The sequence below is a fragment of the Podarcis tiliguerta genome (genome assembly GCF_965153285.1).
Source record: "Podarcis tiliguerta genome assembly, chromosome: 2".
Classification (NCBI taxonomy): domain Eukaryota; kingdom Metazoa; phylum Chordata; class Lepidosauria; order Squamata; family Lacertidae; genus Podarcis; species Podarcis tiliguerta.
This window is the reverse complement of record NC_139535.1, coordinates 59,104,137-59,128,927: the sequence shown is the minus strand read 5'-3', so window position 1 is coordinate 59,128,927 and position 24,791 is coordinate 59,104,137. Positions and strand designations below refer to the sequence as shown.

The window sequence follows — 24,791 nt, the reverse complement described above, 5'->3', positions numbered from 1 at the left end:
TTGTCATTTTCAGCAGCTGCCACACAAGCCTCAATCTCTCCGGAAGGTTCCTATAAAGAAAAACATGAAGGAGCAGGAGAAAGGGGAAGGGAGCGATGGTAAAGAGAACATGAAAGCCCGGTCAGATGAATCAGGGGAGGAGAAGAATGGAGATGATGACAACCAGAAATCAGCTCAGAAGAAGAAGGGTAAAAAGAAACTATTTGAAAGTGCTGAAGCACAGTGGTCTGGGATCTCGGGGACTTCATCAAGCTGATGCCCTCCAGATTCTTTGGATTACAACTCTTATCAGGCCCAGCTGTGCTAACTGGGACTGATGGGAGTTGTGGTCCCAAACTTCTGAATGGCACCACGTTGGTAAAGGCTGACGTATGGTATGTCCAAGGTACGATCCGGCAGAACTTTTATTATGTTCTTTACACTTTTTGCTGGCTAAGGTCAGTTACGAAGACCTGAATGATGTGCCTTCTCTCCTTGTGCCTTCCTGGGTGAGATGTTTTGTACTTCCTCATAAAGATTTGTAACAGCCGGTTCTTGATGCCTTGCAGGTAGCAGACACAAATGGGTCCCTCTGCAAATAGACATGAAGTCTGAGGTACCAAGAGACAAAACAGCTTCTCGCAACAACAGACAAAATGAGCAGCACCGGCACCCTTCCAACAACCGAAGTGACTCAAAAGGTATTTTTGGTAATGTATTTTTTAATTATATTTTTCGTAATGTTCAGGCTGTCATGTTCCTTCAGCTCTTTCATAGGGTAGGCTTCTAATTTCCATGTGGGCTGCAGCATAGCCTCAAAGGCTTAGCAGTTTGACTGGGAGTTCCCTTACAAGTAGATGAGTGCATGCTACTGATACTTCTGAGTGGTGGTGGTGTTGACTCTTTTTAAAAAATCAAAATAATATCCCAACTGAATTCTTATGTACTTCATTCAAGGAACTGGTTTGTTCTCTGGCTAAGCCTCTGTCCTTGTCTGCATAATGTGTATGAGGGAGATAGAATCCACTAGCCCTCTATGATTCAACCAGCATCTCCCAAGCATTTCACGGCTCTTAGGGATATGCTCATCTCTAACATTCTCTTGCAGGTTGGCATCTGGATAACAAACATGAACGAAGCTGGCCTGACCATGATGAAACCTCTAGTGTCAAGAGTGAGGGAGCAACTGTGCGTGGTTCCTTCCGGGGCAGAGGCCGTGGTCGGGGACGAGGGAGAGGGCGAGGAAGAGGAGGTACTCGCTGTACGTATAAGACCGTGATATTTTTTATAATTGTGGCTTTGTGTACAGGATGTGGTTGATGCTATAGATAAAGAGCTGGCAGACAACAAATTTCTTCCCCCACTTGGAATATCAATGGCTAGGGATCAGTTGCATTATTTTGGCCGGACTGTGACTCAGCACAGTTTGAGTAGATGCACTAAAACAAGTGTACCATTAAAGAGCATTGTTCATGTAATTTTTGTGTAAATTTATTGCCACTGGAAATGCAACCATACTAGTTAACTGAGCATTTTGAACTAAAAAGCTACTACACTAAGAAAACAGACTTTTTGTAGATTCTCAAATATATATTACAAATATAATAGTCATTCAGGAAGTGGCTAGTTGTGAACCTCTGTTATTATATAGTGCAACTTTGTTTTGCTTGGCCAGTGCTAGATGCATATTTTCTGAGGATCTCGCATTGCAATTCTGTTTAAAATGGTCTTTCCAAAAGAAAATGTCAGTGCCTTTTCCAGTTCCTAAATTAGGCTGCTGCAAGCCTGGTTCTCCTAATCTGTGGATATTGACAGCGTAGAGTGGTCTTAGAAAAGTTGAGGTCTTAAGAAATTTCCTTTTGCTTCTTTCCCCCTGCAGCTCACTTTGATTATCAGTACGGTTACCGGAAATTTGATGGCTCCGATGGCTCACGCACTCAGAAATACACCAGTAATATCACTTACTATTTTGACAACATCAGTAGCACTGAGCTGTACAGTGTTGACCAAGAGTTGCTCAAGGATTATATCAAACGGCAGATGTAAGTGTTGGTTTTGATTCTAGCAGTAGCTAACTAAACAGTATTTGCCTTTTGAAGAGTTGTAGCTAGTTTTATACCTTTTCGTTGTAGATTAAAAGTTGGGAGTTGTGCTTGCAAAGACAATGGTCTTCATCCTCATTCTTGAGGTTCTACAAAGTAAAAGTAGATAGAATGGGGATTCTTGTACCACCATCACAGCCTGTGAATACGTGCCAGTGGGTACACTGGCACAACTGTTTATAACAGGGTGGCCCATTGGAAATATGCAAGATTTTTGCTGGCCCCTGAATCAACGGTGGCAGTCTCCATAGCCATGCCCTGCACTTCCAGTTAAGACTCTAGCAGGAAAAGTGAGCAGCCTCTGACATAAATTGCCTCTCTAGAAACATATCATTGTACTTGATGCCAGCTAATGCCTCTGTTGAATCAGTGGTAGTAGTGCCTGCTTCCTAGAAAAGGAAAGCTTGCCTTTTGGTGGAAGTTGCACCCTACACCTTCAGTATCTGCACTCTGTCCTGATGTGCAGAGGAAGAGAATGAATCACCTTTTTCATGTGTTGAAACCTGGTAGAATTGAGATTGGCTGCCCTGAGGAGACGGGTAGCCTTGCTTTCCCCTTCAAGGGGTAGCCTGGACTCCCTGGGCACTGCATAGCTAAACAGAAATGCCCCTAAGTGTTTGGTTCCCACGAACTTCAGAAGTTGGCAGCCCATTAGTTAGAGCATGACACGCAAGTTGGACTACTTACCAAATCCTAGAACAGCTGAATTCAGGATTTGCGTCCTTCAGGTGTTATTTTTTCTTAGAATGTCATTCAGCTTCTTTTACTCATGCAGAATTAGCTTAGTTTGGGCTAGTTTTAGTTGAAACTAGAGAAGAAAGGAGGAAATGATGAGTTTTCTTCTGCCTACATGAATACATTCTGCAGGGCTGAATCAATATTTTTATTAGTATTCAGGGGATTTTCTGCTGCTTGTTTTATATTTTATTGTTGATATTAAAGGATTCTGTTAGAATCTTTTGAAATGATAGATGTAATAATGTGTGTTGTTAAATGTTGCAGTTTGTTGTTCAAATGGTTTTAATTATTGTATTTCATAGTGGGGAAAATAAACCTGAAAGGGGGCCTAAGAATATTGAAAATACAGTATAAAATATATACTTATTCATGTGGACATGTCTTGAGCTATGGTCCTGGAATTTTCCCCATAGCATCCAGTGCTGAAAGAGAGCTTGGGAATTACCTATTTTTGTAAAGTATTAGTAAACAGAAAGAGAGGTGGAATTTTCAGGAGGTCAGAGGTATTTATTCTGTTAAGTGTTACCTGGTCCGTGTGTGTGTGTGTTATTTTCATCGTCTACTATTTGCTGTGTTCAGAGAGTACTACTTCAGTGTTGACAACTTGGAACGAGATTTTTTCCTGAGACGGAAAATGGATACAGAAGGCTTTCTTCCCATCACTCTGATTGCCAGTTTCCATCGGGTGCAGGCCTTGACTACAGATGTTGGCCTCATAATTAAGGTAAAAAATTACCCTGTGTTTCTTATTTGGGCCACTTGTAGTGGAGTGCTGGGCAGTCAAGACTGAAATGCGCTTTTCAGACCCTTGGGCATGTCCTGATATACCTCAGAGCAAGATGATCAAAGCAGAGTGGCAAATGTCTATGCAGACTTGTGTTCTTTGCAGTTATGCAAAAGGTAGTTCATGCATTCTGCCAACTGCATGCTTGCAGTTTTCAGGATGCAGTTGCATTTTGAAGACTGAGGCTTTAAATAGCTGTAAGACAGGGCTTGCAGCTCTGTTCTGCATTGATATTATTTGCATACTTCTGCTGGGATTTCTCTGTCTGCACAATCAAGGGTGTTAGAGAAATTTTTTTGTAAACAAACAATGGTCTGAAGAAAAAGGAAGGTGAACCTTTATACGCAGTATTAAATATACGTCTCTGTTTCTGTGGGGAGTAGGGAGAGGGCATGTGGGAGAAAGAGAGGGAGAAGGGTATCTTACTTTAGTATTAATGCTGACAGTGATTGTTTTTCAGGCATTGAAAGACAGCAAAGTGGTAGAGATTGTGGACCAGAAAATCAGGAGAAAGGAAGAACCAGAAAAATGGCCTTTACCTGGCCCTCCCATGACAGACTATGCACAGACTGACTTCTCTCAGCTCATCAACTGCCCAGAGTTTGTGCCCAGGCAAAGCTTCCAAAAGGAAACAGGTTTGTTGATAGTGTTTTAGAAACTCTACCCAAGCAGTTTTATTTGTGTTGGTGGTGATGAATTTGAGACCAGGACACCATTATGTATCTTGCATAATGGTTAGCAAAACTTCAGCTTTACTTAACGAACACGTGCACACAAAGTTGACTGCACTGTTCTATCAAGACTTTCTTGAACATGTAATGTGTACATCCTGTTTTTTAATTCTCAAATGTTTTGGCTCCTGAACGACTGAAACCCGGAAGTGACTGTTCCGGTTTTCGAAAGTTCTTTTGGAAGCCGAACATCCGATGGGGCTTCCGATTGGAAGCCTTCCGGACTTCCGGAACTGATTCCGTTTGACTTCCAAGGTACGACTGTATTGCTATCCAGTCATGTAAATAATGGGTGATCTCAATCCATTAGGAGACAGATTCTTCTAAGAAAAATAATGTCTGATTCCCTTTGTGCTGGCTTTGAGAGCTTCTTGGAAATATAATTGATCAAGACCTTGAAAGGTACAGCCCTATGCCTCACACTCAAGTTGAGTGTGTTGTGTGTTGCTGAGCAGGCATTGTGTTCTGTTTTGTTCTTGGTGTATGCCTGATGAGCACAGTATTGGCCAGCAAAGCTGTTTTAAATGGTGAAGGGAATATTAAATACTAGTCCCCAAGGTGATGAGGAGGAACCTTAGGCAGCTCGCTGTGGCCAGTTGACAAAATAATTTGCCAATAAAATTGCTTATATCTGAGCTGAATCTATAGCTCAGCAGTTCCCAACCTTTCTGGGGTTATGTACCCCTGTTGGAATCTGATGAAAACTATGGAACACCTCCCCAGAAAAATACACATGCACACAAAACAATTTATTTTATTGCATTGGAATTTTTGTGTGTTCCTGGTTCACCCCCTGAAGCCCTCCATTGACCACCTAGGGGTTCCATGGACCTCCACAGGTTAAGAACACCTGATCTAAGACGTCTGCTATTTTAGTGACTTAAATATTGAGCTTGAGGATGTGGACAAATTGCTTTGAAGATTGAGACCAACCACTTGCGTTTTAAATCCATATACATCTTCGCTGAGTAAAAGTGCTAGAGGAGGGCTGGCTGTTTGGATTGCAGAGACTGTTAATGCTTCTCTGCATGAGAGCTGCTTTCTAACTCCATTAAAGGAAACAGTTGTAAGGTTTTTATTGACAAAGCCCCCCTTGGATACCACCACTCTTGGTAGTTATACTTAATTTCTGGTGCTCATTTTTTCTGACCATAAAAATTGCACTTCCTTTCAGTTGATTTCTAGGTCCAGATAAAGGTGCTGGCTTATAACTGTAACACCTTAAGTGGCTTGGGGCCAAGATATTTCAACAGCTTCTGTATGAACCTGCCCATCAGTTACAGTAATCTTTAGCATAGCTCTTCCATGTATTGCACCACCAAGGCAGGTGCGCTAGGTGGAGATACAAGCATTTGTTGTTGTAGTGCTCTCATTTTGGAACTCCCTCCCAAGGATGGTTAGACTGGCCCCTTCTTTGTTGTTCTTCAGGCAGGTGGTGAAAACATTTTATATATTTCTAGCATTCTTCCCTGTAGAGAAATGGGAGTCTCAGCTGGTGAAAGGAAAGCTACTTCATAATTAGCCAGGGCTATGTAAGGCTTAGGCAAAAATTCTAAGGATCATATAATAGAACCAACAATTTTTCATGAGTGCTTAATACAAATTAAGTAGAAAATATTCAAATAGCCAAAGCTCTGCACTCATCTCAGATGTTCATGATAGCTCTGTAAAGGGAGGTGAAAGTTGCCACCCGTACTCTGTTGCAAAGCACATGCTATTCACAGCACCAGGCTTATCCTTGTGGGTATTTTGTAAAGGGCTGTTGCCTGCATGTACAGATATTTATCTTTTACTGAAATACCATGTTACAGAATCTGCTCCTGGGTCTCCCCGCTCTGCTAGTCCTGTGCCAACGAAGACAGAGGAAGTTAGTAATCTGAAGACAATGCCCAAAGGCCTTTCTGCCAGCCTGCCAGACTTGGACTCTGAAGCATGGATTGAAGTGAAGAAGAGGCCTAGGCCTTCTCCAATCAGACCCAAGGTAGTTGGTGAATTGCATTAGCTGACATCCTCATGTATGTCAGACCTGCAATTGGACACATTTAATGCTCCTAGACATAGGAGGTTCTAGAACAGGGGTCAGCAAACTTCTTCATCAGGGGGCCAGTCCACTGTTCCTCAGACCTTGTGGGGGGCCAGACTATATTTTGAAAAATAGAAATACCCTCCAAGCCGGTCCTGCAGCTGCCTCTGGACCTGGAGGAGGAACACACTCTGCATGTGCTCAGGAGCATGTCTCAGCACCGCCCGCTCACCGGCATTGTTGGCAAGCAGCAGCTGTTCCATCAGCCTGTCCTTCAGAGCTCCCAGGCGGTATGCACCACATGCTGTGGCCCATCGTCCGAGGCCGGGTCTGTGGGCAGGCCGCGCATGCAGAGCGCCGGGCAGGCAGTGTGCAGCTCATCCTCCAGCTACTCCAGCTCGGCCGCCGATGATGCCACCAGCGGCAACGCTGAACCGGGCACGCTCCAGCTGAAGCCCCACGACGCGCCCGTCACAATGCCCATGGTGCAGCCCAGACCTGCCGCCTGCCCACTGGCCTCTCCATCCATGGCCGCGCCGGATTTACCTCAGTGTGCGGGTGGTGAGGCTTTGGATTGGCCGCGGGAACTTCCTGCAGCCAATCCGAAGCCACGCCAGCGTCGCTGCCCGCCCAGAGGCATCCGCGGCTTCTTTTCAAGGAAACGCCGCACTGGTTTAGCTCAGTGCGGGGACTGACTGAGCGGGTGGCAGGGTCTGCAAGCTGGATTTACGAGCCTGGTGGGCCATATCCAGCCCCCGGGCCATAGTTGCCGACCCCTGTTCTAGAACGTTTATGTGGCACTTTCTCTCCTTAGTTGTGTCAAACATGCTGGGTAGGGAGATGGTGTTTCTGCCCTTTCCCAAAAGAGTTATTCCTGCACACAGACTACTTCATAATTCCATCTATCCTTTTTCTGTAATTTGTACTATTGAATTTTGTGAGCTTTAGATGCTGGTTCACGTCTCTTGGAGTTATAGCTGTGCAGGGTTCTACTTTAAGGCCCCAAGGCTGGTTTGCTATGCTTGAAGGATGAGCATCTATAGAAGGGTTGCTGTGCCTGGAGGATCATGATGGGTGGAAGATGGTCATATGGTGGGCTGGGCTTTATGTGACCAGGGTGTGTTTGGTTTGTTAGGCATTGACCTTTGTTTTGAGGTTGAAACTGTGCCTGTGTTGTTTTGCTGCATAGGATCCCCTAGCTAAGTCTTCTGTGATCAGTGTCCCAGCAGCTTCTGTCTTAACAGCATTATGTATTTTGAAACCAGAAACCAGAAGAATCCAAAACGCCAGTGAAGCAGAAAGATCAGGATGAGCCTGAGGAGCTGGACTTCATGTTTGATGAGGAGATGGAACAGATGGATGGCCGAAAAAACACCTTTACAGATTGGTCAGATGAGGATTCAGACTACGAAATTGATGACAGAGACGTGAATAAGATTTTGATTGTAACACAGACACCCCCTTATCTGCGCCGGCATCCGGGGGGAGATAGAACGGGCAACCACACATCCAGGGCGAAGATGAGCTCAGAGTTGGCTAAGGTGATCAATGATGGGCTGTACTACTATGAGCAGGATCTGTGGACAGAGCAGTTTGAGCCAGAGTACTCTCAGATAAAGGTGAGAACCAGGGGTGCACCACCGTAGCGCAAACAAAAATGGTTGTGTTCTGAGAGCGGGAAAAGGGGTTGTATGTACTTTGTCTTGATCATATTTTTAGTTCAACGGTGGTTTAATTTTCACAGTTTATGAGATAATATTACTTGTGCCTTGCGCAAAAAGTATTAAAATCACTTGCCAACCCACCTATATGTAACTGAGTTGGGAACATTGCAAGCAGTGGATCTGACAAGCATCTGTTTGCCCTGGGAACATAACTAACATGCAAGTTGTCTCTTCTACCTTTTTCTGCTTCCTTTGTGTGGAAGTGACTGATGAAAGAAGATAGAATTGGAACCAGCAGTCATTAACTATGTTCCTATATGCTTTTATCTTGAGTATGAAAGTATTGTTCAGTTTCTTTTATTGTATCTTTTTCGATATATAATATATGATAACCCTGGTTATGGATTCCAAACAATAAGTACCACCACCTGTTTGTAAGAAGTCTTCACACTACGTAATTGTTTCCTTCCGCCTTGCATCACACCCATGCCGTGCTTTTTTGTTACTTAGGCCTAGTTTTAAACATGATTCTGGACTTGCTGAAAAATAATACATGTGCAGTTTTGACAATGTGTTGTTTAGAATCTGAATTGACAGTACTTGTGCATGTCATGTTATCATGCTGGCATTGCGGGCTTTCTGGTCCCTGACAAACTAACATGTTTTGGCATACTCTGTTTATATACGTCTGAGTATGTGTAGTATCAAACAGGTAATATTCTCCCCTCCCAAACATTTCTGATGTATTGTTTAAACTGGCCCTTAATTTTCAGCCTTTATTCTGCCATTGTGCTTGCAACCTATTATGCCTCAAATGCTTTCACGTGCTGTCTTGTCTTCCTCTCTGGAGCAATTGCTTTTAAGACTTTCTGTTGTGCTGTTGTCTCATCTTCCCTTGCTTGGGGTGGTGAATTTTGGCAAAGCTGACTTTTTAGGTGCAAAATTCTATGAGTGTAGTCCATAGGCACATACTGGATGAAGACTTTGTCTCCTTAACCCCTTGCAGTTTTATGCCACTTGTTTGTTAAGACTTTATTTGAACCCTGCTTGTTCTAGCTCTGGAATCTGTATTCACTCAGTGAAACAGTGCCTCTGAGCACATGCCAAATGTCATTCACTTTTCCACTGAGTAATCCGGGTAAGGAAGAAGGGCTTTCAGGCTTACCAGCCAGCAGATTGTGGTGCCTCTTATTTTCAGAAATGAATAGCTGCCAGAGGTAATTGCTCAGCTGCTTCCCAGAGGGAGCTCTTGCAACATTTGAGAGCATGCAAAGATCAGCTACTAAACACAGACCTACAACTTAAATATGCAGTCCTTATTAAGGCTGGCCTTGGATGATCTGGTGGCAGATGTTTGAGATGGGAACATACGAGTTGCTGCTGAAGGGACTGCAGCTGTTCAGTGCTGGCTGCAGCAAATCAGAGAATCCTTCTGTATTTCCCACTTGAGGGCTTACTTTACAAAAAGATGATCAGGACCAAGCATACTATACATTTTGCTTCTTGCTTCACAGAGAGGAATTATGTTAGGTGTGGGTGCCTAAGGAGGCTTTGTTGAGCACGTACAGATTACTAGAAGGTGTTTCCTAATGTGCAGTTTGAAATTGCAAATTACCGTAACTACAGGCCTCACTGGCCTATGGGTGCAAGGCCTTCTTGTAAATGAAAAAGATGGGAGAGAAATATGCAGAACCATCTCTCCTCCTCTGGCTCAACTTCCCATAATTGGTTGCTCTTGCCCCACTTCCCCTGTTCTGGCTCTGGCTGTGTATACACACCAGACTTTTAAAACACATGGTTTCTCCCACGCAGAATCCTGAGAACCAGTTTGTTGTGGGTGCTGGGAATTGGAGCTGTGGGGGAGGGGAAAACTATAGTTCCCGGAATTCTTTAGGCTAAGCCATGTACTTTAAATGTAGGGCGTGGTACTGGAAGTGAGCTGGAAATAAAGAGGAGTAGTAGAAATAACAGCTGGAGGGAGGGCTAGGCTGTGCGCTCCTTTTACGAAAATAAAAATGTGTCTACCATCTCCATACCTATTTTGGCTTGGTTATGCTTGCCAAACTCTGCACATGGGGGTCTGTATTTCTGAGTTGTAATGAATCCCCCTACAGGCAGTGACTTGTGCTCATTCAAAGCCCACACAAGTTGCTGCAACTCGGAAGTGGTCTTAAAAAGTGGTGGCGCATAACAGAGCAGACTTGCACGCGCTCCACAGATGTGCACGGGGCCGAAATACAACCTCTGCACAAAACGGTTGTTGTCTGTATATTCTCTATATATTCAACTCAATATACAGTGGCCTCTAGTATGTCTGAGTTCCACATATAATTATTTGTAATCGGCACCCCGTTTTTATTGTTGGGTCTCAGCTGACCGACTGGTTGTCTCCATGACTGGGATTGTTGATGAAAGTTTTGCCTTCCAATAAAGAAAGCTTTGCCTCAGAAGAAGTTTTGTGTGATGTGGGTGGCTGTTTCACCAGATTTTTTTTTAATGTTGCAACCATCTAGTGGACTGACTTGTAGATTTTGTCACACTTGAAACTGGTGCATTGTTCTTTAACACATGTAGCCTGTGATTTGACGTTTCCTGGGGTGGTGGGTGGGGAGGGGAAAAACACGAAACGGAATAATAAGCTATATTTTATTTTATTTATTATTATTATGTATCCTACCACCTCCAGATATAAGCGTTTCATTTCTCTGTGATTCCTCCTTCCCCCAAATGCAGCAAGAAGTAGAGAACTTCAAGAAGGTCAATATGATCAGCCGAGAACAGTTTGACACTTTGACTCCTGAGCCTCCCATTGATCCAAATCAGGAAGTTCCTCCAGGACCACCAAGGTTCCAACAAGGTAGGAGACCAAACCCTTTGCAGAATGCTCGGCGTTATCGTTTTGCTTACAGGAGGGTCTCGCCCTGTAACCCTTCCAACCATTTAAGTTACATTTCCATATTCTCTTATCTGCTCTGTTATTCCAGAGTTTGGACATGCTAAGTCTAGCAACTATAATTACTTCAGAGTTGTGAGATTTGCAGTTGCTGCCCCAAAATTGAGGGGAACATTTACTGAGGATAAATGTAAAGATTTAATTGGGACTGTAAAGATTTAATTTGGAATGAAATATAAAAACCTGTTTGTATTCGTTCATTTGTGTGTGTTTGTGCGTGCGTGCGTTGGTTGATACTGTGTTTTAATGTTGTATCTATGTATTGTACAGGGTGTGTGTGTGTGTGTGTGTATTTCAGTGGTTCATATGACCATGCTGGTTAAAATAACAACAAATAGGAAGTTACTCTAGTATGTTTATTATCTTTACAGTCCTTATCCATTGTTTTGGTGGTGCTTTTATTTTTTATTTTTAAAGCACTCCCTGCCCCCCCCCCGGAAGCCTATTTACTATAATCAGTGCTATTTTTCTAGAAAAAGGGGTGCCAGAACTCACCATGAACTTCCTCCCTTGTTCTCTTACAATGGCAATGGCGCCCACCTGAGAGGTGAATTCCGGCTGGAAAAAAAGCCCTGACTATAATTTCCCTTGTGGCAGATTATTAAGAGTCAGAAAGAAGTGTGTTTATTTGGCTGTTGGACATATATACAGGAGAAGCTATAGAGATTTTGGTGTTGTTGTTTTAGTTCCTACAGATGCTCTGGCAAATAAGCTCTTTGGTGTGCCAGAGCCTTCAACCATTGCCCGATCTTTGCCAACAACTGTGCCAGAATCCCCAAACTATCGCAATGCCAGGACTCCCAGGACTCCTCGCACACCTCAACTGAAAGACCCAACACAGACGCCCCGTTTTTACCCAGTGGTTAAGGAAGGCAGGTTGATAGATGCCAAGGTAAGTCTTGCATACCAAAAGCTTTGCCTATGCCAAATGCATGTGCTTATGCTCAATGTATTTGTGATTCTTCTTGACTTGGAGACTGTAAGAAATACCAGTCTCCATTATGTCAACTGAGCCCCTGCTTCTTGCAGACGCCCCGGAAGAGGAAGACACGGCACAGTTCAAATCCTCCAATGGAATGTCATGTTGGTTGGGTGATGGATTCCCGGGAGCATAGACCTAGAACTGCATCCATAAGGTACTACAAAGACAGGCAGTTGATAATTCTCAGTGAAGTTTTAAAACAGGTGGCAGGGGGCATTAGATACAGATGAAAACAGATTTATTTATTTCTTTGCAAAAGTTCTCTTTTTTTCACCCCCTCTTCTCCATATTAACTTAGTTTTCAGCATTTCCTCAGAAACATGCTTGCAGTCAGAGAAAATCCCCTTCTGAAGTTTAGTTGAACCTTATGTCATTTCTGTAGCGTTCTGAATCCTTCAGTAATGCTTCTGACTGCTCTGACTCAAGTGTTTTCTCCTTGCTCAGTTCCAGCCCCTCAGAAGGCACACCAGCCATTGGCAGCTATGGCTGCACTCCACAATCATTGCCCAAGTTCCAGCACCCCTCCCACGAACTCCTCAAGGAGAATGGCTTCACACAACATGTCTACCACAAGTATCGCCGGCGCTGCCTTAATGGTGAGTTGTATAGATACACTTGAAGTTGTCTAGATACTTGGCTTTTATGCAGGCCTTGATAGCAGTCAAGCTGGTGCTGAAGACAGCAATCATTTTTCTTAGTACAGTCAACTCGTAACTTAACTCATGCAATTTCAGCTTTATGCATCTGGAAGCCTGCCAGTTGAAATCACACAAATTAAATGCACAGAAGGCAGGGAGCTTGAAAGCTTTTTGTGCAGGGTTTCCCAATGTGAAAGTAACTTTTAAGCGCTCTGCCTTGCTCTGGGAGGCTCTCGTGAGATCTTGTGTGGCTGTCCAAGATCTTGTGAGAGCCTCCTGTGGCCTGAAAGGGCCGGGGGCATGGAGGATGACCTGTTTGGCATGCTGGCTCCAGAAGGTAAGATTGCTTACGCAGGAGCGATTTCAAGGGGTTATTCTGACTATGCCCACTACCCCCAGAACGTAACCCATGCGTAAGATGTGAGTTGACTGTAAGGCAAATGCTAGAACTGTATGTTTATGATATAGTATACTTCCTGAATGGGAATGATAGGCTCACCAGAGCAGGAATAGCTGGTGCTCCTCTAGCAGAATGTAAGCAGATAATCAGATGGCATCCAAAACTTGCATTCTTGGGTCTGTTTTGCAGCACACTGTCTGGTGCTGAATTTAGCTGCTTTTCAGCATTTCTGAAGAAGTTTAGTGATCTGTGAGCAGCACATCTGCATGATCTACAGCAGGCATGGACTCTAGTAATCTGGAGGAAGGACATCTGTGTACTACACAGTTCTGTGACAAGAATGTGACTGAGTTGATTATATTATATGATGTTTGAAGCCTTGCAAATCTAGTTTCTCCTTAATTTTAAAGCCATTCTATTTCCAGTAGTCATAGGATAGTTTCAAAGGTAGCTAGTCTTTGCTCCTTGCAGAATGATGACGTAGACTAAAGGAATGTCTACATATACTTGACTCCAATATGGAAAAGGATCGGGCATTCCCTGTGCTAAGGAATAAATAGAATACCAGTGGTTTTTTTGTTTGAAAGGAGAGATACTACGATGGAATCATGGAGAACCAGGGGATTTTATGATCCCCACTTTCAGGACAGGATGCAGTGTTTTAATTTGGGTGTACCATAAGCTGGTTCTTATGAGGTTTGCCTCTTTCCCCTTGAACAGAGCGGAAGCGACTGGGCATTGGTCAGTCGCAGGAGATGAATACGCTCTTCAGATTCTGGTCGTTTTTCCTTCGTGATCATTTCAACAAGAAAATGTACGAAGAGTTCAAGCAGTTGGCCTTGGAAGATGCAAAGGAAGGGTACAGGTAGGTCCTTGTGTCTTCAGAGCACCACCATAAGGTGGCTTGCATATTAAAGGATGGAAAGGAGAAGTGTGGGCTAGCTTAAATTGGTGAATATGGGGGAGCCCTTGTCTTCTGCAGGAAACATGAGATGTGTAATTTATCGGGACTTAATCAGGAAGAGAAATGCAGCGTGGAAGGCTCTTGGGGAGGAAAAGGGTACGGTTGGAGGCAAATGTTGATGAGGTGGATGTCATGGTCTTGCAGGTATGGACTGGAGTGCCTTTTCAGATATTATAGCTATGGACTGGAGAAGAAATTCCGACTTGACATATTTAAGGATTTCCAAGAAGAAACTATAAAAGATTATGAAGCTGGTAAGTGGGGGGTCTGACTGGCTGGTATTCCAGGGGCTTCCTTCTGTGCCATTGCGGTGGCAGTGATCTGTGAGGAATGATGCCTTGAATCATTCAGCCTGTCTTTCGACTAAAAACATTCTTCTGTGATTCCAGACCCCTAATATAATGGGGGTTCTGAGGACATTGCGTGGTATCCAAATCTTTATTAAAGGATCTTGAACATGTTACAGCAGCCTGTCTTGTGGGGACATGATCACCCTTCTTGCTTTTAGAGAAGTCTCCCTTCCAGCAAAGGACTGGCACATTTCTTGACCCTCTTCTTTCCCTTCAGCACCACTGCTTCTAGCACTGTTTAGATACTGTTAACGTGCAGCAATTTGTAGTTGCAGAAGAGTTCTATTCTGACATTTGACTAGATTGCCGTTGTTTATTCATTCCAGCTTTTTACCGAAACTTGATAGTTGCAGCTTTCCTCCTTTTCCCTTCCACTGTTGCTAAATGAGAGATTTTGGAAACTTCTTTGATGACAGGGTCTGACTTGTGTCTGTTTTGCTCCTTGTCTTAATAGGGCAGCTTTATGGGCTTGAAAAGTTTTGGGCCTTCTTAAAATATTCCAAAGCCAAAAACTTGGACATTGATTGCAAATTGCAAGAATACCTCAGCAAATTCCGACGCCTTGAAGACTTCCGAGTGGATGTAAGTAGAAGTAACTGTTTCTTGTAGTTTTCTACTAGACACTTGTAATAGATGCATCTTGTAGACCTGCAGGGGGTCCATGGTGAATGTATCTTTTAAACAAAAGTTTAACTTAAATTCAGGTGTACAAAAAAATATAATCTCAACTTTTATAATCACATATTATAAACAATGCAATATCTCAGTAAAGCCACCTATTTAAATCTGCTTAAGTTAGTTTGTCAGTTAATAAACATTTTCTGAACCCTAAATTTTTATATTTATAACTATTTATGTATCAAATAGTTATTGTGCCTATCCTTTAGCACAGAATGCATATTTAAATGCACACATTTTACAACTCATTATAAAATAAGTGTGAAATTTGAAGGATATTTGTGTTTTAATCAGTATATTGATCTATGAGGTGTGAATGAGATCGGTTCTCTTTAAAATGGAACAAAATTCTCATCCAACCTTAATGCGCGGACACTACTAAAACATTGTGTTTGAGGTAACAGACTTCCATATAACTTGATATCTCTGATGGCTCATTCCTATATGAAAGTTGGCATTCATTGTTGTGATCTTCAGGTGATTGTGCATCATTGAACAGCACCCTAAGTCTCTCCCTGTGGTATTGCACTGAAGGGGGAGAAATTACTGCTTGAACCATCTCTTTGCTGCCTTACTGATTAAGAAATCATCTCCGGAGCCATGTGCTTTCCCACCCCCCTCCATTTGCCCAGTTTTAGTATTGTGACCATCTTATGATTTGGTCATAGTCCACACCAGAAATAAAAATAGGTTAATGATTCTGGCTTGAAGGCAAACTGTGGTTTATGATAACTGTAGTTTGTCCAATTCAGATGCCACAGCAAAATCTCTTTGCTGCAAACTGGTAAGTGAGGTAGAAAATCATAGTGCAAAGAATGCATAAGTTCAAAGTGCAGTTCCCAAGGGCAAACCTGAACCCGACTTAATTCTGTAGCCTGTGGCTAGAAGTAGGTCAGATTAATTGGAAGTACAGTAGCAGAAGCATCCACTGGCATGGGGACTGATTACAGCTCTGTTGAGAGGCACAGTCCAATTCATTTCAGTCACCTCTCACATTCATCCTCTTTCTTTCTCTCTCTCTCTCTCTCTCTCTCTCTCTCTCTCTCTCTCACACACACACACACACACACACACACACAGTCACTCCTTAAATTTCACCTCTAATATCTTCATATTGTCCATTGCCTTATATAAACGTTGCTTTAGAATCTCAAAAAAGCCTTCCTAAAAGAACACACAGGGCAGTCTTGTTACTCAGAGAGGTGTTCTTCAAAGCCTTGTATTCAGCTGACACAACTAGAGCTAATTGTATCTGGTATTCTCACTTGCTTATCTTCTCTCCCTTTTCTATCTCTGTATGGGAGAATCTTTCATCTCCTGTACTTATCCCCAACCCAAATTGTATGGTACTTTTGCATCATTACTTTAGCTGCTATCCACATTGTGTATTACCTTTAGTTCAATTCCTGCTTGTTAGCTATCTTCTATTTTGTTTTTGGTGAACAACCAGGATTTGGGAAACCTTTGCTTTAAATGAAGCATGCTTGAGAGGGATGGCCAAGTGCTACATAATTATTTATTTTCTGTTTCAGCCCCCTATAGGGGAAGAAGGTGGCCACAAGAGATACCCAGCAGCATTGGGAGTCGATGGAAGGAAGCGATACCCATCTCAGTCTTCCAGCAAACCTGTCACCCAGACCCCATCCCATCAAGTCTCTGTCTCATCCAACCAAGTCCCCACCTCATCTAGCCAGCCTGTGCAGGAGGATGCCAAAAACCTGAGCCAGCCACATGCAGTTTCTACAGCGACTGTAGAAACGCAAACAATAGGGAAATAAGACACACCAGAACTTCCAATGGAAAGGGGGCAGGGACACTTGAGGGAGTTGGAATGTGGGCATCCCAAACCAGGCTGCTTACCAGAGGTGGGGACTACAACGCACACAATTTCTCTTGTTGGCTGGGAAAACAAGACGAAGCAAGCTGAAAGCCTCCTTTTCTTCGCTGTGATTAAGTTACTGATTGGAGCCACATCCACACATTTTCACGTCTTAGCGCCTTTCTGGGGTAGGGTTGGGAAGGGGGAGATTTTTATAAATATAAATATATATATATCTATATCAAGTTTTAAATTATTGATAGAAGTTTGTTTGGATAAACCAAAACAATTCTGCATCATGCGGCGACATGATCCAGCTCCTCCTCATCCCACCGATCAACTATGCAGCCCACTTGAAAGAAGCTGGAGGCGGTGGGCCGGACAGTGTGGTTCCATTTGGAATTTGCCTTCGGCTTTCTAAGTCCACCCGGCGCCTGTCATTCTGGTTATGACAATGCACAAGGAGTCCCTTTACCACCATCACAAGTATCACTTCTGTTACGGCTTCCCTTCCATGCTGCACACCTTTTCCATCACAGACTTGACTACTGGAAGTCAACCAAAGGACCCTAACTGAACATGGGCCCACCTCGCATTGGGCTCGCCCAGTTCCTTTGTGTGATGGGTAGAACATAAACTCGCACAGTGTCTCCCCTCACATAGGAATGCTACTCTCGTGATGAGACTTCGCTAAAACAGCTTTCTCTTACAAAACAAAACAAAAACAAAAAAACCCCACAAAAAACTTGTTTAAAAAAAAAGTCTGTCTTTGCTTCCTTCCTTGAAAATAATAAGTTGCCTTATTGTGGAGTTGGGAAATTGGAGGCATCCCTGACTTCTCTGAGCAAATTTGGAACATGGCATCTGCTTGGGACTCATCCGGGCTGTGATAATACCTACTGTTTCCCTGTCCAGTAGTGACTCTTGTCTGCAGTGGCTGGTGATCTCCCCTCTGACCCAGCTGTGATTTGCATCGACTGGAACAGTACTGTTGATTTCTAGGTGAATGTTGTCTCAAGCCACCTAGACAGTTTATCTCTGGAGAAGGGGGTACTGGAGCACTAAAATCTAAGACTTCTGCTATTGTGTAGTCGGTGCTGATGTAAATGTGTCAACTTTTCTAGTGCCCTTCCTGCTACAGCAACTACACATGCTATTGCCTCACTCAGACCTCCAGGTGCACTGCCATTTTCCTCCCTCTCCCACCAGGGCAGGCCAGGCCAGGCCAGGAACTAGCCTGTTGATCTCATGAACTCTTCCTATCCCATGGTAGGCAGGCAGATGTGCCAGGAATAGGTAATTGCACAGAGAAGATCCACTGGCACACATCCTTGCTCTTTAATATATATGGTTGAAGAATGTGTGTACAGAGAAATGAGCTTTAAAGCAAACGAGGTGGGATTTTTGTGTGTGGTGGTTTCCAAAAAAGAGGTGGCTTGCTAAGTGTTAACTTCCCTATGCAGGCCCTCCCTTTCTGTAGACTCTTGAATTACTGGCATGCTAGCCTGCCTGCCTGCCTTCCCTGGGTTGACCATGTAGCCACGGAGGACCCAGCTGTGTTTAGACTCTTCTCTAGCTACCAACACCTTGACTGTCTTGCATCATGAAATCACTTCATGTATTGGAACCATGTCCACTCATCCTGTGTCATAGAACTTTATACAAAGCACCATGATTGACTTAACTGCTCTTGGGTTAACTGCTTGGAACTAAGTCTGAGACTATTGGCAGTGTGTGACTGCATGGCTCTTGACATCTTAAAAGCAGCTGGTACTGGAGCTATAGAAGTGAACTTCAGAGAAGATGGAAGCATATGTGTACAGACAACTTGTTTCTGACAACATGCTTTATTGTTTCCTACATTTTGTTATATTGCCTAATGTACTGTCCCTGTTCTGCAAGCCAGAGATTTTAGTAGGAGATGGAAGAGCTGCGATTGCTTGGTCATTATGCCACCCAAGCTTGCCCTGTGACTCTAAAGAGGGATGAATGGTGGTGGGGATGAATGGTGGTGGCAATATTTCTATGTGGTCCTACACACAATGGCCTGGCTCCAAACAGTCTCCACTCTTCTTTCCCAGTAATGCATGATGCTGGAGGCACTTCCATGATGCTGGAGGCTGATACCTTCCTGTCTGCAGCCACTCACATACTCTGCTCTGGAGGATCCCACAGCCTTTTCTGGGTGTGGAGACTTATTGCCATAAAGGGTGCGAAGGAGCACCCTTACGCTACTTTGGATCCTAGACCATTGTTAGGGGTGGGGAGGGGAAGAGAGGTGTGTCATCAACACACATTTTAGAGGTTACATTCTAGGCCTGTTTCTCAGATTTTTAACATGCTGCAAAGAGTGTGGCAATGAGGCCTGTGTCAGGTAAGGATGTTTTTATTCCCAGCCAGTTGGAGCAACACTTTTTTACTTTAGGAATGCAGGGGATATGATGCTAGGGTGGTTGATTTCTGTCACTCCTCTTCTAGGATGTTGGTACTGCAGATGTAGATAATTGAGGACATGGGCCTTACTGCCTTAGGAGAGCCTGTTGTGTCTAGCTAATGTTATTTCATTTTAGCTGTGTCAAGCATGCTATTAATGGGAGTTTGTTACGGAGCAGTCTTGGGTGACCATGCAGTTAACTTGTGCCCCGTGGTTCTAGTTTTTTGCTGCATAAGTTGTGATCCTGTATTATATCAAACCCTCAGCCTCTCATTGTGGTACCATTAAAAGACATGAGCATTTCACCAGGTGTGGCAGAATACCCACTGTGAGCTTCGCCGAGTGCATTGCAGTAGCAGAACCATGTTAACATGGAATTGGCAGTCAGAACTACTGCTGTCTTCTAATTTCGCTAGTACAACATGGTGCAACGAAGCTGTTTTTCTTGTTTGGCAGGATTTCAATTGGTAATGGGCTGAAATCCTAACTTTTGTAACTTGATCACAATTCAGTTTTGAATAAGGCAAAGCATGTATTGGGAAACTGCTGCTTGTGAGACAGGAGTATGTGTTCAGGCTCGATGACATAGTGAGATTAACCAGAGCATTTTTGTTTAAAGGTTTCATCTTTGAAAGGAAATGGTCTTTGAACTTTCATCCAAGTGGCGATGAGTGCTGAAGTCTTGCTCTAAAAATGGTTTGTCTGTTTCATTTCAGTGATAAGCTGCTTGTCTTTGCTGATGAAGAACTGAAGGAAAACAATTGCTGGTGGTGTAGAAAAGCATTCTGCTGTGGTATAGGAGATCAGTTAAAGATGCAGGGTTAGTTTGTGGAAAGAGGAGATAAGAATCTCATATTGATTCCTCTGTGGATGTCCCAGGATATACCATGAAATTGGACCACAAAGTTCTTACCTACCGTTCAAGCGACAAGCTGAAGGTACTTGCTTACTTGAAGGGAGCGTAGCCTTTTGGAACCTTGATGGGTCAGTCTTCTGCATCATCTTGACATGACAATGGCCGCATGTGTTTGTAGACACGTTACTGTTAGTATGCACATCCAGTGCCTTGGCTGTTCAGTGCCAGAAAGTCATAGCATTATTCCTATAAAGATGGTATCCAGCTTTCTCTGTGGGTATTGGTACACTCAGTTTTCACCACCCTGGTTCAGAGTTTCCCTACACTTTGGGAAGAGAGTATAGTAACGATTTTGTTTCAATGTTGTGTCTTGGTTTTTAAAGCAGACCAAGTCAATGGACACTGGTATCCTGTCCCTCAAACATGCAGTGGTAGTTCTAGTCGTGTTGTTTTTAGGAAGCCACCAGCTATTGCCCAATGTATGAGACTCAGGTTAAAACAGAAAGTGTTTCCCAGTGGGAACTCAAGCAGTCTTATAGGTAAGCAGTATCTTGAAAGAAGTGTCATCCTGGGTAGCTGACCTCTGGGCAGGGTAATAGGGTGGGGGTCTGAAATCTGGTTTAGGACATACAGGGAAAGTAAGTGACCTTTATTAGGTGTTGGTGCTCAGTCTGTCCTTAGCCCCTTTCTGCTCCTTCTCCCACTTTTGCAGCTGTTGGGTTGCTCCAGTTCTGTACTTGTCCATCTTGCTTCTAGTTGGTTAGTTGAATGTACCGTTAACACATGACACAGTAACCTCAGTACTCTGCCATAACATTTGTGTTGTTGTTTTTAATAGAGTAATGGGATGGGAGCCATCTTTCATGCCTTGCTCATTTTTCTTTTAAGCAAAAACAATCAAATCTGTTAACGCAGCAAACTCTGCCGTGCTCTATTATCTCTCCATATGGATCCTCTTCTGAAACTTGGATTTGTCAATAACTTTTTAAAAATCAGCTAGGTTTTTAGAAGGGATGGGTAGCTACATTGTTAAATGCCTCAGTTATTTTTTTTAATCAAATTTCATATATGAGTGGTTTTATGGGGGGGTGGCGGGAAATTTCATCTCAGCAACATGGGTTTGGACAAAGTGGTTTTTTAAATTAAAAAATTCTAAGGATAACATTTCTGTTAGTTTACATTTTAACTTTCTGAAGACACTTGAACATAGGACCGATGTATCTGTGATGAGGACACCCTATGGTTGGAAGCATCGAAAGGGCATGGGTTTAACCATCCTTTTTTGGTTTTACAGACTTTGTTCTTCCAAGTCTGGCCTTCTGTTGCCCTTCTTTTTTGTTTATTTCCTCAATGGTATTGTTCCTGTATCTATTTGTCCTCCTTCCCAGAATATAGATCTTGGTACAACAGGGTGGTCTGGGTCACTGATGTCCTTTGGAAAATGGATTTCAATGTCCTTGGCAGAAGCTTTTGCCCACCAGAGCCTTCCTGCTGTAGCACTGCCATGTGCTATAAAACAGGAATGGCTGAATTCTCCTATCATCGTTGGCTTTGTCCCTGCAGTGGTGCACTACCGTGGTGGTTGGGATTTCCAGCCTATGAAACTGTGACTCAGAAGTCAACACTGAGCTTTAAATGGTGGTGGTTGGAGCTTCCTTAGTGTGAAGTTGTGTTAAGCTGCTAAAAAAAAACAAAAAAACAACCCTTCAGATGAGGAACCTGCAAAAAGATGCAATGATTGTTTTGTATAGATGTCTGATAACGCCATCACAGTAGGAAAAGAATCATCAGTTTGTTTGTTTGGTTTGCTTGCTCTGCCTGAGCAAACCTGTATGTATTCATGCTCCAACCTTGCCCCTTCTGCTAAAACAAAACCCCAGAAGTGTTTGTAATCACTTTCAGCTGTATTTATTATTGAGAGACCTTTTAAACCAACTGTTACCGTATATCACCTGGGAGGAAAAGATCTTGTTAATATGGCCCACCATACACAATCCCATCTGTTAATAGTATGTAAATCTTAACCCATGTGCTAGGATCATCATCACATTGGGGGAGGGGGAGGGGGGACAGGGGAAGGAAGAGGAAACAAATTGTAAAATACTTGAATGAGAGCCTGTATTATAAACAGTAATATTATTCAGAGTATCTGCTTTCTAGGCTGATGTGACTCATTATTCTAGTAGTGCTTTAGTCCTTTGTAATTTGTGGTAATTATGCTTTTTCCTTTTTAATACAAAAATGTATAAAAATAAAAACCTCAAAAGACCATGCAATTTGCACACTCGTTTCTACCTTGAGGCTATTTCTACTAATGGCAACCACATGTGGACCAGAGAACTGGGAGATGCATGATATGATGATGCAATGGCAGGATAAGTGTGCTTAAAATGTTACTTTTCAAGATGAATGTCCTTTTGCACTTTCAGTATTATGTACTCTAGCAAGATTCCTGGTTGCCTAAGTTATTCAAACTGTTCTTCAAAGAATGAAAAATGAGGCAAAGAAGCAACCTGTGTGTATGCCACTTTTGATTATAGACTCAAATGACTAAATGGGCCTCCATACAAAAATAAGTATTACTGCACACCGACAGCTAAATATTTGGAATAGATCATTGTACTGTAGCATTCTCCAGGAATGAATAATTAAGCTCTTAAGTTTAGGGATGTTTTATTGTAGGACTCAAGCCTCTTGTATGTCTTCTGCCTAGAGTGGCACAGTGATATTTATTGCCTCATCTGCTGTTCCTTGAGGACTAGGCCCATGTGGAAGTAAAACGAGAATGGTTGTGTTTGCTTTCCATTCCAGGGTCACCAAACAGCTAATTTTTCTAATGAGTTTTAGTGAGTATAAAAGAAGATCATCATAATGCTCTCTTTGGCTATGTTAATTAACTCCACTATCTCTTTAAAAATCTTCAATTGTTACTTGGAGAGGCATGGCTTACAATGATATTTATATATATCCACATTTTTCCCTGATGGATTCAATGTGCCCTACAGCTAAAATAGAAACAGCTGCAAACATAAGGAAAAATAGAAATAAAAAAAATCAATTAAACAGATAGAAATCTTTAATAGATCATATAGAGTGATAAAACTTTACCCCCCACCGCCTTTTTTACAGTTAAGCAGCACAAGAATTTCTTGCTATACAACAGCATGATGCCTTGCATTGTACTGTTCAGTAGGACTACTCATTCAGCTTGGTACTCTGGGAGAAGGCAGATTTCAGTCCCCTGCTTTCTTCTGAGATTAGGAATACCGTATTTTTCTGTGTATAAGACACCCCCATGTATAAGACGAGCTCCATTTTTTAAAACCGAAATTAAGTTGTTTAGCTTTTTTGGGGTGTGGGGAGGGGGTCAGTTGCTCACCTGCCTGCCCGCCACTGCCGATCACTTGCCACAGCCACTGCTGATCACGCACCTTGCTGCAGCCAATTGTCTGCCCACTTGCCGCAACTAACAGCCCACCCACCCACTTGCCACAGCCGCCAATTGCCTGCCCAGTTGCCACAGCCAATCGCCAGCAGGCCTTGCAGCCACCAATCACCTGCCCAATCGCCACTGCCAATCTTCTGCTTGTTGCTTCCATTAATCACACGTCCCCATCTGCATTCACTATCCATGTATAAGATGACACCCAATTTTTGCCTATTTTTTTTAAAGCAAAAAACATCCTCTTATACACAGGAAAATACGGTAAATGCTCTCGAATGTCCCTGCTCTTGGTCCTTTGTTGAGTCAGGCTGAAATTCTAACTTGGAATTCTATGAGAGTTGGTTGTTTTCTGTAAGCCAGAAAGTATATTCTCTCACCTCCAGCACCCTTTGTTATACAGTACTTTTAGCTGTTTGCTTTCATTGGTCAACCACAACCATTTGATGCTACCATTCATTCATCATCTGTCATGGTGCTCTCCAAACATGAGTGTTACCCTGATCCTTTTCAGAGGCTGTGTTATAGGTCAAGCTGTCTCTTGCCAATGAAAACATGAAACCTGCCACAATACTCTTGTAGAGTGCCTTGCGAGAAAATCTGATATCTGCTGATTTTTGTGATTATCTGGATGATGGCGAAGGAAATAAGCTGCACTTAAGGGTCACTCTGATTTCTTAGGACAATCAGGAATGCTTTCAGTGAGGGGGGTGAAGCTCAACAGAACTGTGTGTCTCTCGTAGGCCTTGGATTGCTTGAACAACAGATCTGTTCCATGCAGGCGGTCCAGCACACCCAAGACACCATAGCACTGATTGAATCTGGTGAAAAATAAAGGGGAAATAATTACATACTTTTAATGGTGAACATACTGTAATAATGTAGGCGTTTCCCTTCCATTCAACCCTGACTTAAACATTTAAATTTTGATCCTCCATATTGTTTTGTACCATTTTGTTGCTTTGAAGCTCTCTGCCATCTGAAAGCCTTGCATGTTTCAATTTTCTAGTTTTAAATAGATATGTTTGCGCAATAGTGACTTATCAGGTTTGTGAATGTTGTATACGGAAGGTTTTTTAATTTAAAAAGCCCAAAGTTTTTTTAAACACCCCACCCCACCCTGCAAAAAACAAAACCCAACCCCATAAAACTGCTATTTGCGTTGGGAGGCAAACTTTCTATTGCTGCTTCCCCCACCCCCAACACAAATATCTCTGGCAATGGCTTTAGTTGCAAAGAGCATATTGGAAGAGT

At 43.0% G+C, this 24,791-nt stretch overlaps 2 protein-coding genes across 10 annotated transcripts in view; one reads left to right on the top strand and one right to left on the bottom strand.

The window, feature by feature from the left end:
- The window catches only part of LARP1 (La ribonucleoprotein 1, translational regulator), a 65,070-nt gene extending 42,704 nt beyond the window's left edge, over positions 1–22,366 (top strand). Inside the window, exons 4-19 of one of the 4 annotated variants that reach the window (XM_083422588.1) lie at positions 14–188; positions 549–680; positions 1,088–1,240; positions 1,859–2,021; positions 3,399–3,543; positions 4,064–4,238; positions 6,146–6,315; positions 7,623–7,976; positions 10,755–10,878; positions 11,661–11,866; positions 12,004–12,110; positions 12,401–12,552; positions 13,715–13,859; positions 14,103–14,212; positions 14,763–14,890; positions 16,519–22,366. In XM_083422588.1, coding sequence (XP_083278714.1) covers positions 14–188; positions 549–680; positions 1,088–1,240; positions 1,859–2,021; positions 3,399–3,543; positions 4,064–4,238; positions 6,146–6,315; positions 7,623–7,976; positions 10,755–10,878; positions 11,661–11,866; positions 12,004–12,110; positions 12,401–12,552; positions 13,715–13,859; positions 14,103–14,212; positions 14,763–14,890; positions 16,519–16,764 — 2,685 coding nt within the window. In that variant the 3' untranslated portion in view covers positions 16,765–22,366. Of the gene's footprint in view, positions 1–13; positions 189–548; positions 690–1,087; positions 1,241–1,858; positions 2,022–3,398; positions 3,544–4,063; positions 4,239–6,145; positions 6,316–7,622; positions 7,977–10,754; positions 10,879–11,660; positions 11,867–12,003; positions 12,111–12,400; positions 12,553–13,714; positions 13,860–14,102; positions 14,213–14,762; positions 14,891–16,518 lie in introns of all 4 variants that reach the window. The other 3 variants (XM_083422586.1, XM_083422589.1, XM_083422587.1) reach the window with 3 other exon arrangements.
- Positions 22,367–23,770: 1,404 nt separating this feature from the next.
- FAXDC2 (fatty acid hydroxylase domain containing 2) overlaps positions 23,771–24,791 on the bottom strand; it is a 28,474-nt gene continuing 27,453 nt past the window's right edge. For all 6 annotated transcript variants that reach the window (XM_083423559.1, XM_083423560.1, XM_083423561.1 and 3 more), the window contains one exon: positions 23,771–24,358. In XM_083423559.1, coding sequence (XP_083279685.1) covers positions 24,202–24,358 — 157 coding nt within the window. In that variant the 3' untranslated portion in view covers positions 23,771–24,201. The remainder of the gene's footprint in view (positions 24,359–24,791) is intronic.